The 12585-nt window shown below is 52.7% G+C and overlaps 1 protein-coding gene and 1 pseudogene across 5 annotated transcripts in view; both read right to left on the bottom strand.

Moving 5' to 3' along the window:
• Nucleotides 1-12585, bottom strand: part of AGPAT4 (1-acylglycerol-3-phosphate O-acyltransferase 4) — a 145946-nt gene that overhangs the window by 19344 nt on the left and 114017 nt on the right. For all 5 annotated transcript variants that reach the window (XR_012433293.1, XM_065543179.2, XM_045391717.3 and 2 more), the window contains 2 exons: nucleotides 5094-5255; nucleotides 4001-4154 (listed from right to left, as the gene is read on the bottom strand). Coding sequence is in view for 4 of the 5 variants with exons in the window: in XM_065543179.2 (XP_065399251.1) it covers nucleotides 4001-4154; nucleotides 5094-5255 (316 nt within the window). In the remaining variant the exon portion in view is untranslated. The remainder of the gene's footprint in view (nucleotides 1-4000; nucleotides 4155-5093; nucleotides 5256-12585) is intronic.
• Nucleotides 11531-12549, bottom strand: LOC141410030 (putative uncharacterized protein encoded by AGPAT4-IT1; annotated as a pseudogene).

Here is a 12585-nt window from a genome sequence, read left to right as displayed (position 1 = left end):
GGAAGACAATAATCAAATGGCTAACTGCTTATCTAGAAATGGTGTGGTCGGATTTTTCTTTTTCTGTATGGTCCACATGTTCTACACTGAATGTGTATTATCTTTTGTAATCATAAAATCCCACTAGAACTCAGTAATAGAAAACAGGGTCATTGCTGAAGCCAGGTCACTTTTTCTATTTATTTATTTATTTTTTTGGAGACGGAGTCTCACTCTGTCACCCAGGCTGGAGTGCAGTGGTGCAATCTTGGCTCACTATAACCTCTGCCTCCTGGGTTCAAACAATTCTCCTGCCTCAGCCTCCCAAGTAGCTGGGGTTACAGGCACCACCACTACGCTCAGCTAATTTTTGTATTTTTAGTAGAGACGGGGTTTCACCATGTTGGTCAGACTGGTCTTGAACTCCTGACCTCAAGTGATCTGCCCGCCTCAGCCTCCCAAAATGCTGGGATCACAGTGAGCCACTGTGCCCAGCCCAGATTGAGCCACTGTGCCTAGCCCAGATCACTTTTAAAGCAGTACTGCAAAGTCAGGTCTAGAGGTGCCACAACAATGACTTGTAACTTTCTAATGTGCCCAGCCTATCATTTCCGTCAAGAAACACCGAAATTTAAACAAGTGTGGATGATAAGAAAAATTATTCCAAAGGAAACTAAGGAAGTGTCTCAGTTACAGCAGCATAACCATTCTGTGAGCATTATTTTCCCCTAGAAAAATAAGACAGCTACAAATTATCCTAGGATACTGATGAGAAACTCCTTAAGGAATTGGATCGTACTCAGTTGAAGCTTCTTGGATCAAGGGATGAAAGAATATAGGAAGGAACGAGTGAGGGAACAGAGGAGATAAATGCACAGTGGAAACTGGCCACTTGCTGAAGTGTAAGAGCACCAGACGGTAGGAGCAACAGGTGGGAACCCCAGCGGCTGTCACCTTTTCCCACCGGTGGGATCTTCTCTTGGGCAGCTGGGGCTAGGTCTTGTCCTGGAGAAGGGAGCCTCTGTCACACAGTTGCTGAGATGACAGAGGCCAGGCACTTATTGCAGGGCCCAGCACATGGTTTGTGTTCAGTAAACGATGAGCCAGACGCTTCACTGGGAGCTTTGCATGCGTGCATTCATAACAGGAGTGGGAGAATGGCAGGAAGGAGGAAAGGCACTTGGTCTGATTGGGAATATGCGGAACCAAGATTCAAAAACAATAAATCACCATCTGTTTTCTTCTACCTGCTGCCTGACCACCGTGCAGGGTCTGCAGGTCCACTGTCTGTGCCAGCGGGCAGGGGTCCTCCTGATGGCCTGCAGGAGAGCCTGGGAGCAGGGCCCGGAGTGCCCGAGACCACTCGCCCCCGCCTTAGGGCTGAAGGCGGGACTGTTCTCCTGAGCCCTCCTGAGGAGAGCTGCCTGGTCAGGGCTGCTGGGAGAGAACCTGGATGCTTATCACATTCCTCAGGCATTTTAAAGCATAAATGGGTATCTACAGGAACAGCGGATCAGGCTGTGTGGACCATGACTGTAGTGTCCTAGGGCTTCCCAGTAAGAAGGGGCCACAGAGCTCACATAGTTCAGTGATTTCGATACCTCCTTTCCTCCGACCTGCTCACACAGGGGCCCATGAAGACAACAGAAGAGGCTGACTCTGGTTAAGCAAAGGAGGGGAGAACCCCCGGGTTCCCCAAAGAGCCGCTTAAAAATCAGTGACCTGTACAACTGTCTCATTTTCCGGAGGAAAACCTCAAAAAAAGCATCTTGAAAGGAGAGCCAGCCTGATTCTAACTGCAAGGCGCATCGGAAGGAGTGACAGCAGCGACTGCCGGCCCCACCAGCCAGGAGCAAATCCCAGCTCACCAGGCACTGGCTGAGTCACACTGCACCCGCTCCTTAACTTCTCTGAGCCCCAATGTCTTTATCTGTGAGCTGAAAGCAAAAAGAAAAAGGAATCTACCTTCCTGAGTCCTGTGAGGACATCCTACATGTACGGTGCATACAGGGCCTGGCATGTCAGATGCGCCCGAGACCGGTGGTGGCTATTATTGGAGAGAGCCTTGTTAACTCCGTGATGAACAGTATAGAGCTGGACAGCCTTGCGAGGCAAAACTGAGGCAAAGCTCAGTCAGGGAGCCGCGCTGGTCCAACCCAGAGGGGACGGATCAGGATGGGGACACGTAGCCCTGCAAGCTGGGCAACCCTACCAGGGGCAGAAGGTGAGGTGTGTAGTGGGAGGCAGAGGGCCCCGAACAACAGCAGCCTTTGATCAAATGTTTATCATGTGCCAGGTGGGATGCTGAGCTCTTTATCTAGCTTTTCTCATTTAATCCTCTTTGCAACCCTAACAGATTTTACAGAACTCAGAGCAGACTTAGGACCAGAGAGGTAAGGTCACTTGCCCAGAGTCACACAGCTGGTCAGCAGAGGAAAGAGGATTCAGTGAGGCCTCCTGATCAGGAAGCCCCCAGGGTCTTGACGCTACTGGACAGTGCAGAGTGCAGCAGCCTGGGAGGTGGAGCAGGGGTCGAGCAATGGGAGCATCCTTGGCCCTGGGGCCCAGGGTTGGTGTGGAGGCAGGGACTGCAGGGGGCAGCCTAATTCTGACCCTTGGGCTGAGCCCAGAGCAAAAGACACATGTAGGCAGCTGGTGCCCCTCTGTGCCACCGACCTTCTAAGAGGCTGGGCAGAGGGGAAGGAGCTTGGAGGTGGCTGGCCTGGTGGGCCCTCAGTTCTGCAGGCCCAAGTTTGCTGCTGAGACTCCAGAGCCTGCTTTTCTCTCTTCTCTCTGGGAGTAAGAGCTGCTGCCAGGATGTTGTAGGGATTGAAGGTGACACTGTGTGTGGCGTGCACAGCATTGTGCCAACAGAGGTCATCAAGGAACGCTGGCGACCAGGAGAAGGGGGGATGAGGAAGCAAGGGAAGCATGTGGGGGAGAAGAAACTGGTTAACAGGGCTAAGGGCAGGGCAGGCACACAGAGGGGAGAGGGGGCCAGCGGCACAGCCCGCCTGGCCTGGGTTCCTGCAGCCCCAGAAGGAAGCGGGGCTGGCGCTGGCCTGGGTACGCGGGTTATGTTAAACAGGCAGCAGAAGCCAGCAGGGAGTGCTGCCCGGGGCCTGAAACCACCACTTCAGCCACTGGGTCACCTGGGGACTTTTAGAGGTACCAATTCACCAACCCTGTTGCTCCAGAGGTCCTATGGGGGTCGGTCAGGGCTGGAGAAACCAAGGGGCCCCTGATGCAGGCCTGGGGAGGAATTCGGGGCCCCCCACTCTTTGCCTCAGAAGGAGGAGAGGAGACAAGAGGATAAGGCGGAGGAAGGCAGCAGCGTGGGGCCAGAAGCCGCATTCAGCTGGACTCCAGCTCCCTCCAGGAAGGAACCAGCTTCACCTGAGTGCTTGGCCTGGGAGGAGCACAGGAAGCTGCCCCAGGCCTGCAGCCCAGGGAAAGGGCCAAGGGACTGCGGGGGTGTGGGGAGGCCGGCTGCGCAGAAGGCGACAGAGGGTGTTTCTAACTGGAGACAGAAGGGTCAAAAAGAAGACAAAAGCATGACGGGAGGCCAGAGGCAAGTTGTTGCTATCTCCTTCTTATCAATGGCCATTGAGGGTTCCAGACTCCGAGGTCAGCTGCGACAGACCACAAGGTCAGAGTTCAGCTGATGCCAATGGGTGGGCAAGAAATGACCCTAAACCCAACTGTGCTGTCTTGGGCGTGCAAGCCTGGACCCAGGTTACCCGATGGGCCATCCAGGCACCCAGCACATTTGCACAGCAGAGGGCAGTGCTGGCCCGGGCACCCCAGGAAAGGCAGGCACAGGCCCACCCCAGGTGCCAGCCAAGGGTGCAGGGGCCATTTGTCCTTGGTTCCCAGTCCCAGAGACCAGACTTGAGCAGCCACTCTGAGCTCCTAGCGTCAGCCGGGAAGTGCTGGCAGGAAGCAAGCTCTGCCCATCTGGAGCTGGCGCTTGTCTTCCTCGCTGCCGCGGGGAGGCCCAGGGCCACGCACTCTTCCTTACCTACATTTCTCAAGCTCCTCACGGTGATGGCGAAGCCCTTGGTTCGCGGCAACAGGTGGTGCTTGAGGCGAGGCAGCCCCTTGGCCCGGGCCACTTGCATGCTGATCTCATGTTTCTTCTCCGTGAACCGCGTGCCCTCACAGTGGATCAGGAACTGAAGGAAGGAGGCAGGAGTCACACACAGCCCCACAGTCACACGCGGCCCCAGGGTCACACACAGTCCTGGGGTCATGCACAGCCCCAGGCTCACATGCGGCCCCACAGTCACACACGGCCACATGATCACACACGGCCCCAGGGTCACATACAGCCCTGAGGTCACACACAGCCCTGGGGTCACACACAGTCCTGGGGTCACACACAGCCCTACGGTCACAAACAGCCCTGGGGTTACACACAGCCCTGGGGTCACACACGGCCCTGGGGTCACACACAGCCCTACAGTCACACACAGCCCTGGGTCACACACAGCCCTGGGGTCACACACAGCCATGGGGTCACACACAGCCCTACAGTCACACACAGCCCTGGGTCACACACAGCCCTGGGGTCACACACAGCCATGGGGTCACACACAGCCCTGGGGTCACACACAGCCCTATGGTCACAAACAGCCCTGGCGTCACACACAGTCCTGGGGTGACGCACAGCCCCAGGCTCACATGCGGCCCCACAGTCACACAAGGCCACACGATCACACATGGCCCCAGGGTCACATACAGCCCTGAGGTCACACATAGTCCTGGGGTCACACACAGCCCTACGGTCACACACAGCCCTGGGGTCACACACGGCCCTGGGGTCACACACAACCCTACGGTCACACACTGCCCTGGGGTCACACACAGCCCTGGGGTCACACACAGCCCTACGGTCACAAAACAGCCCTGGGGTCACACACAGCCCTACGGTCACACACAGCCCTACAGTCACACACAGCCCTGGGGTCATATATATGTGGCCCCATGGTCACACACGACCCCATAGTCACACACAGCCCCACAGTCACGTGTCCTGTGGAAGTCACACGGTGGTCCCACGGTCACAGTCCTGCAGGAGCCCTTGGGACACAGCTGCTCTGGTGCCTACGTACAAAATATTTCTCCGGGTAGTCCCGGAGGTGCTGCAAACTGGTGGCAACCGTCTTGCGATCCTGCTCCCACTTGCGCGAACAGAAGACCATCTCGGTGAAGTACCACATCCAGCCGATAATTGGAACGTAGGCCAGCTCTTTCTTGGCCAGGACCTTGGAGCCCTGAAACAGAGGAAGGAGCCCAGGTGCCCATGAAGGAGACATCACAGCCACCTCCCGGGGCTGTTGGAGACTGAAGTAGAAAAAGAGGAGGGGACATTCACACCAGACGCCTCGGGCCAGTCCCAGAACACATGTTGTCGAGGCCATGGACCGTGATGCCCTCCCCACCCTTCAGCTAGAGGTCCAGGTTGTGCTCACCCTGCCAGTGTGGGGGCAGGAGGCAAGGGGACCCTGGTTCTCAGCATGGACGGCAGGAGTCAAGAAGGCAGCAGCAAGCAGTCATGGATATTCAGGGTCCTGACAATGCTCCCACCACTATCCAGAGGGTTTCTAGGTGATCACCACCATGCACTCGCTAAGCCTGCCATGCAGCTGTGTGACACTAATTTATGTACCTCTTTTCTACAGATCTCATTGAGTTTTGTGATATTACAAAATATAGTAATTCTTGATCGCCGAAAATGTCAAATGCTAGAAAATGTAGCATTCCTGGGCGTGAGGTTAACATCCTTCTTGAACAGTTGCTGGTCAAAGATTCATTTGAATTCGATTTTTCCGAGACAGCTCGACCTACTCTGCTGAGCTCTGCAGTTGAGGCAAACGGGAGTCTCCGCTCATAGAGCAGGCTGCGGAGCCCAGTGGGATCTCCGGGCATAGCTGGTCCGAGCTGGAAGTAAAACCCAGACCAGGAGATGTGCTCGGTGCCCTCCACACCCGCTGCCAGCATGTCCTTGAGGCTGAGACGGGGCAGAAGCACCTGCCAGAGACCCTCTTGAGGCTGACGCAGGTGCGCGAGCGAGGCCCCAACAGGTCCCCTCTGAGGATTCTCAGGGAAGTCCTGGGTCCCCAGGGCTTGGTGTGGCCCTCCCCAGCCAGGCATCCACTACATCAGACCCCTACACTGAGGAAGACCAGGGCTTCAGTGGGGTGGACAGGGCAGCGGAGACACAAAAACTGCTTTCTATCTGATGGATGTTTATCTTTTCAACTTAATTTTGGAACTGGCCAGGATGCTCCTTGATCAATGGGTCGATGACTGAGCCAGGGATGTGAGCCGTCGGAGCAGCTCTAAACCTAGGATGCGCACAGCGCGGAGAGCCCCGGCTTCAACACAGCCCTCTCTCCTCTACTCCCCATTACACCCATGCCTCTCCACAGCTCTGGCTCAGCACGGGGTCAGTAAGCCGTGTCCCCCAACCTACTGGCAGAACAAAAGAAGGTCTAAACAGCCAACTGCTCCCTACTTTAAAAACACAAGACACTTCTTCCCTCGCTTGGAGTAGAAAAGGCAGATACTTTGCAAGTTTAGCATCTCCATTTTCTGATGGAGTTGGTGTTTCACACAAGTCCAACATGCAGATTCTGTCCAAGAGAACTTAGCCATGAAATCGGACTCCGGGACCATCCCCGTGGGTGGGTGGCTGAACTCGCCGGTGCGGGTGTGAGGGCTTACTGTGTGCTGTGCCCATGATATTTGTTAAGATTATATTTACCTGAACTCATTCCAAACATGCGACAATCTGAAGGAGCTGTGAACGACGATTGGTTCTGCAGCCAGGAGGGGGCCGCAGACTAAAGCAGCAGCTGTTGGCCCTGGGAAGGTGAGTGGTCCTTTGCAGCCAATCATGGCTTCTGCCGGGGAAAAGCACTCTCAGGGGTATTTCCTGTCCACAATGCTATAGTGGGTCCTAGTGGTTGGCCTCTGATGACCTGCTGCTAAATGGAAACGATAACTTTGACGGTGATGCGGGTATCTAGACCCACAGATGGTCGGTCACCTGGGACGGGAGTCTCTATTTCCATCCCTGTTAGATCACCAAAAGCTGTTTAGATGCCCCACAGCAGATGCGTCCCGTGGGTTCTGGTGTGCACCGTACCTTGTACAACACTACAGAGGAGTCAGCAAGCAGCTGCCCTCGGGACAAGCTGGCTCCTCTGCTGCTTCTGTAAGTGACGTGCTGTGGCCACACAGCCTCTTGCTCATGTGCCTCTTGTCTGCAGCTGCCTTCACGCTACACACAGGAGCGTTTTGTGACAGCCACGCTCTGATCCACAGAGCCTAAACTATTCATCCTCTGGCCCATTCCAGATAACATGTGCAAACCCCTGATTTAGAGCCACTAAGACTTGCTTTCTATGAGTGTGTAATGGCTAGGCAATCGTTTATGGTAAAATACTAAATTTTTAAAAGATCTGGAACAAAGGTGAGCCTATAGCATGATTATAACTTTATGAAAAAAAGTAAAGCAGAGAAAAATAACAGTAGTTGTTGCTGGACAGTCATTTATAAGTGATTTTTATTTTGTTAGATTTTCCAGTTTTTTATTATAAACGTATTTCACAGTATTGCTGTAACAATGTCATTTTTAAGAAGGGGTTGACATCAGCGTGCTTTCACCATCTGCTTTGGGAACATAACTGAGGTTCTGTCTGGGTCAGAAACAGTTTTGGCTTTTTTGTGGTTTTTTTTTGTTTGTTTGTTTGTTTTCTTTTTAGACGGAGTTTTGCTCTTGTCACCCAGGCTGGAGTGCAGTGGTGCAATCTTGGCTCACTGCAACCTCAGCCTCCCGGGTTCAAGTGATTCTCCTGTCTCAGCTTCCTGAGTAGCTGGTATTACAGGTGCCTGCCACCACACGTGGCTAATTTCAGTATTTTTTGTAGAGATGGGGTTTTACCATGTTGGCCAGGCTAGTCTCTAACTCCTGACCTCAGGTGATCCGCCTGCCTCGGCCTCCTAAAGTGCTGGAATGACAGGTGTTTTTGATGATCAAAAGGAACAGAAGAGAAATACCTTTCTTTATACTGACTTAATCCATCTTTCAGCCTTAAAATTTTGAATGTTATCAATACGCCTAGTTTTGATGTTAATTATGTTTGGTAAGAAACATGTTAAAATATTAAGGTAGAAGCTTTTATGTCTTCAGACTGAAGAAATGTCACTCAATACCCTTTCCCTGGCAGGGCTGCATAAAAGAAAAGCTCTGCAGTGAGACAGTCCTGTTTCTAACCAGGCTCTACCATGACCCGGCTGTGTGACTGTGCTCGAGACACCCAACCTTCCTGAGCTCCTGTTTCCCCTCTGTGTGACGAGAAAGACAACACGTATCCCCTGGTGTCCCTGTAAAGACTGAATGATGTGTGAAGAGGAAGACAACACGTATCCCCTGGTGTCCCTGTAAAGACTGAATGATGTATGAAGAGGAAGACAACACGTATCCCCTGGTGTCCCTGTAAAGACTGAATGATGTACGGAAACATCTACAAAAGCACAGAGTTCAGACTCTGAACTCTGACATGGGCGTTGAATAACTCGTACCTATTATATTCATCACAGAGCAAGCAGTGTCTGAACACCTCCTTATTCAACCCATTTTCTAAGCCATGCTGTAGCGTCACAGTAACAACAATAGATTACATTTATTTAAGCGCAACTGAAGAGTCCCCGTGCATAGAGAGTTGCCCAAGTTAACTCACTTATGACAAACAGACTAGAAACTACTATTAAGACATACAGGCCGGGCGCGGTGGCTCAAGCCTGTAATCCCAGCACTTTGGGAGGCCGAGGCGGGCGGATCACAAGGTCAGGAGATTGAGACCACAGTGAAACCCCGTCTCTACTAAAAATACAAAAAATTAGCCGGGCGCGGTGACGGGCGCCTGTAGTCCCAGCTACTCAGGAGGCTGAGGCAGGAGAATGGCGGGAACCCGGGAGGCGGAGCTTGCAGTGAGCCGAGATCGCGCCACTGCACTCCAGCCTGGGCAACAGCGTGAGACTCCGTCTCAAAAAAAAAAAAAAAAAAAAAAAAAAAAAAAAAAAAAAGACATACAGACAGTTCCCCAGGCAAAAGGTACAATAGGCTAAAACTGTCATGGCTTTCCCAGGCCACTCAGAGGCTTCCATGTGTGATGCCAACAGCTTTCAGAGAGAGTGTACAAGAAAATATACCAATTTCACCAATGCTGGATTTATTTCGGAGGCCCACCTGAAAGGATTTACTGATGAGTTAGATTTATCAATAGATCTGTCTAGATACAAGCACATCTGGACAATCTAAAATTTGCAGATGGAGTAACCCACTATGGAGAGAGACAGTGAAAAGGAGAATTGTCTTAGGGTAGCTGCTTGGGGCTAATCTACTTGGCCCATCCTGAGGACCCTCACAGCTCGGGGACGCAGCCAGCCCCAGGACCTGGTCTGCAACTCTGGCAAGTGGGCCAGCCCTTGCAGAGACCCTGGGCATTGGGAAGAGCTGATGCAGAGAGGGCCTGAGACCCGGTACTCCGACCCTGACTTTCAGAAGCTCCACAGCCTCTGGGGTGAAAAGGGATCGGAATGAGGCCATTCTAGTTAGGGTTTTCTCCAAAATGGCTATTCACCAAGGCTTCAATGAAGATTCCAAACCCCGGTGCTGCATGCAGTATGGCTGGGAGCAGCAGGGTGTCCTGCTCCTGCATGGCCTCCACCCCCACTAACACCAGCAAGGAACCCCTCAGGGGCTGAGGCTCTGTGGCCAGCTTTGTTTGCAAACGTCCAGTCATTGCTGAAGGTTTCCCAGTAGGGTTACCAGTTAGTCAAATGAGCCAAGGTCATTTATTTCTACTAAATATATAAACTGAGATCTTTTAAGTGGAACTTGGAAAACAGGTGAGATGTTCCTTAACAATAAAGCAGGCTCAACAGCCTGCCTTTGAGTCCTTTGACTGTTTTCTTGACTACCTGCTGGAGACACTGTAGCAAATGTTTCAGTTCCCTGGAGCCCCAGACAAGCCATCCAGCCCTATCGCTCCAGAGTCCTCCTGAGTCCCACACAGCACAGCCTCCATTCTAATGTATGGGGCGTAAGCTCATCGAATTGGAATCTTCAACCCGAGGCTGCTCTGTCTGTGCAAAGGTATTGATTAAGAAGCTCCCTATGCCAGGCACTCTGCAGGTGCTGAGAACACAATGCTGGTTAGGATTACCTTGGCCTGAGGTGCCCACAGTCTAGAGGGAAGGGAGAAGCAGAAAGTTCCAGTTTCTGTGTTCCATTTCTGCCACTAAACTCTGCCAGTAAGTTGCTGCACACCCTTCTGACAAGAAAGGTGTGCGCAAGAGAGGATGGTGTGGGCCTGGAATCTCCGAAACCTGCCCCAAGTTACAACAAAATGCAGAAAAGACTGGAGCTCAAAATAATGAACCAGTTTCTGTGCACGCATGCATGTATGTGTGTATGTTCATCAAAAGGTGAGAGACTCCATTTTTTTTTTTTTTTTTTTTTTTTGAGACGAAGTTTCACTCTTGTTGCCCAGGCTGGAGTACAATGGCGCGATTTCAGCTCACTACAATCTCTGCCTCCTTCAAGCGATTCTCCTGCCTCAGCCTCCCAAGTGGCTGGGATTACAGGCGGCCGCCACCATGCCTGACTTGGTTAATTTTTTGTATTTTCAGTAGAGCCACGGGGTTTCACCATGTTGGCTAGTCTGCCCTTGAACTCCTGACCTTCAGGTGATCCACCCACCTCGGCCTCCCAAAGTGCTGAGATTACAGGTGTGAGCCACCATACCTAGCCTTTTTTTTTTTTTTTTTTTTTTTTTTTTTTCTGAGATGGAGTCTTGCTTTGTTGCCCAGGCTGGAGTGCAGTGGTGCAATCTCAGCTCACTGCAACCTCCACCTTCCAGCTTCAAGCGATTCTCCCGCCTCAGCCTCTGGAGTAGCTGGGATTACAGGCGCCTACCACCACACCCAGCTAATTTTTTTGTTTGTTTGTTTTGTATTTTTAGTAGAGACAAGGTTTCATCATGTTGGCCAGGCTGGTCTCGAACTCCTGACCTCAGGTGATCCACCCACCTTGGCCTCCCAAAGTACTGGGATTACAGACTCCATTCTTGCCAACTGCGGTAGCACAAGTGTGCCTGGCCTTGCTCACACTGCATTCCTTTCTCTTGCTTTCTGCCTTCTCTGATGCTGAGAGGAAAATGGTGTAGACCTTACACTGCCAGAAAATTCTCAAGAGAGTCTCAAAACAAAATGAACGCTGTTCCACAATTAGTCACAGCCGCAGGGGAAATGCATACAGCAAACACGAAATGAAAGCACTCTCTAAGAATTCACCTCAGGCTGGAATTAGACACTTATCCTCTATCCACGTGGGGCAGAGTACGTGGGGCTCTTGCACTCCTGATTGGCCTCCTCCAGCTAACCTCACCCCGTTTACCAGGCCCCAAACTATTCTGGGTTTGACAGGTATGCAGATGTGCAGAGAGAAGAGCACCATTCGGAGGACGAACATGGAGGCTTGAACCAGCAGGATACCGATCACTCCTGGCTCTGCTTTGAGGGGCCACGGTCACGGCTGTCAGGACACAAAGATGGGAGAGGAGCTCCCTGCACAAAGCCCTTGTCCACCCTGTCTGGACACAGGTCCTCATGGCCCCTTCCCAGTTTCTCTTCTGAACGGGCAGCCCAGCCCTTGTGGGTTGGCGTTAGCCCTGCAGATGGGAAGACAGAGCAGAAGCAGTACAGGGGCAGGTGGGACACAGGATGTCCCCAGGACAGAACGTAATAGGTGCGACTGGCCTTGCCCAGCACTCTGTAGCCAATAGGTGCTTGCTGAACAGTTGCAGGAAGCACAGGCGGACGGGGCATCAGAGGGCACTACGCGCACAGCAGGCGGGAGTGAGAAAGGGGGCGGTTCATGGGATGATACTGAGTCGGTGTAGAGCAGATAGCACAGGCTGCGGCCGTTTACTGAGGCTGCGCACAGAGGAGGAAGAAGCCCCGTGCTTTAAGCAACCCTGGCTTTATGATTGGTGGGATCAGACTCTGGCCTGTTAAAGACACTGCCAGAGGATCCTGGTCAACAAAGACGACGACCCCGGTGCGTCCATTGTGGGACTGGACTTTTACAGGCGAGCATGCGCTGCCACCTCCAGGATGGTAGTCGGTATGAACCCACGGTGCAGCCACAGTCCCGTGAGCTGCCCACTACTTGCCCTGGCCAGTGGTTCACCTGGCTACCTCGGTCATCACCATTACCGGGTTCCTCATCCATGTGATTCCAGATCCCAGCACACCTGCCAAACCAGTGAATGGTAAGAGGCAGAGGGTGGCATCCCTGCCCACTCCTGCTGCCTGCACAGCTGAGGATGAACTCGCATGATGGCGCGAAGCAGAGGGCATCTGCCATACACTCAGGTGATGCCAGCGGTGAGGAGGGTGAAGACCACCCTACAGAGCTGACAAAACCATGGCGGTGGGCGTATCTGCCGAAAACACTCCTCCATGTGTGGAAACTTCTAACTTCTCTTCAGCCAAAGGGCACTTGAGAAGCGCACGTGTGAAGAAGCTGGG

Source organism: Macaca fascicularis, chromosome 4, assembly GCF_037993035.2.
Source record: "Macaca fascicularis isolate 582-1 chromosome 4, T2T-MFA8v1.1".
Taxonomy (NCBI): domain Eukaryota; kingdom Metazoa; phylum Chordata; class Mammalia; order Primates; family Cercopithecidae; genus Macaca; species Macaca fascicularis.
The sequence above is the reverse complement of the archived record's forward strand: the minus strand, read 5'-3'. Positions and strand labels throughout refer to the sequence as shown.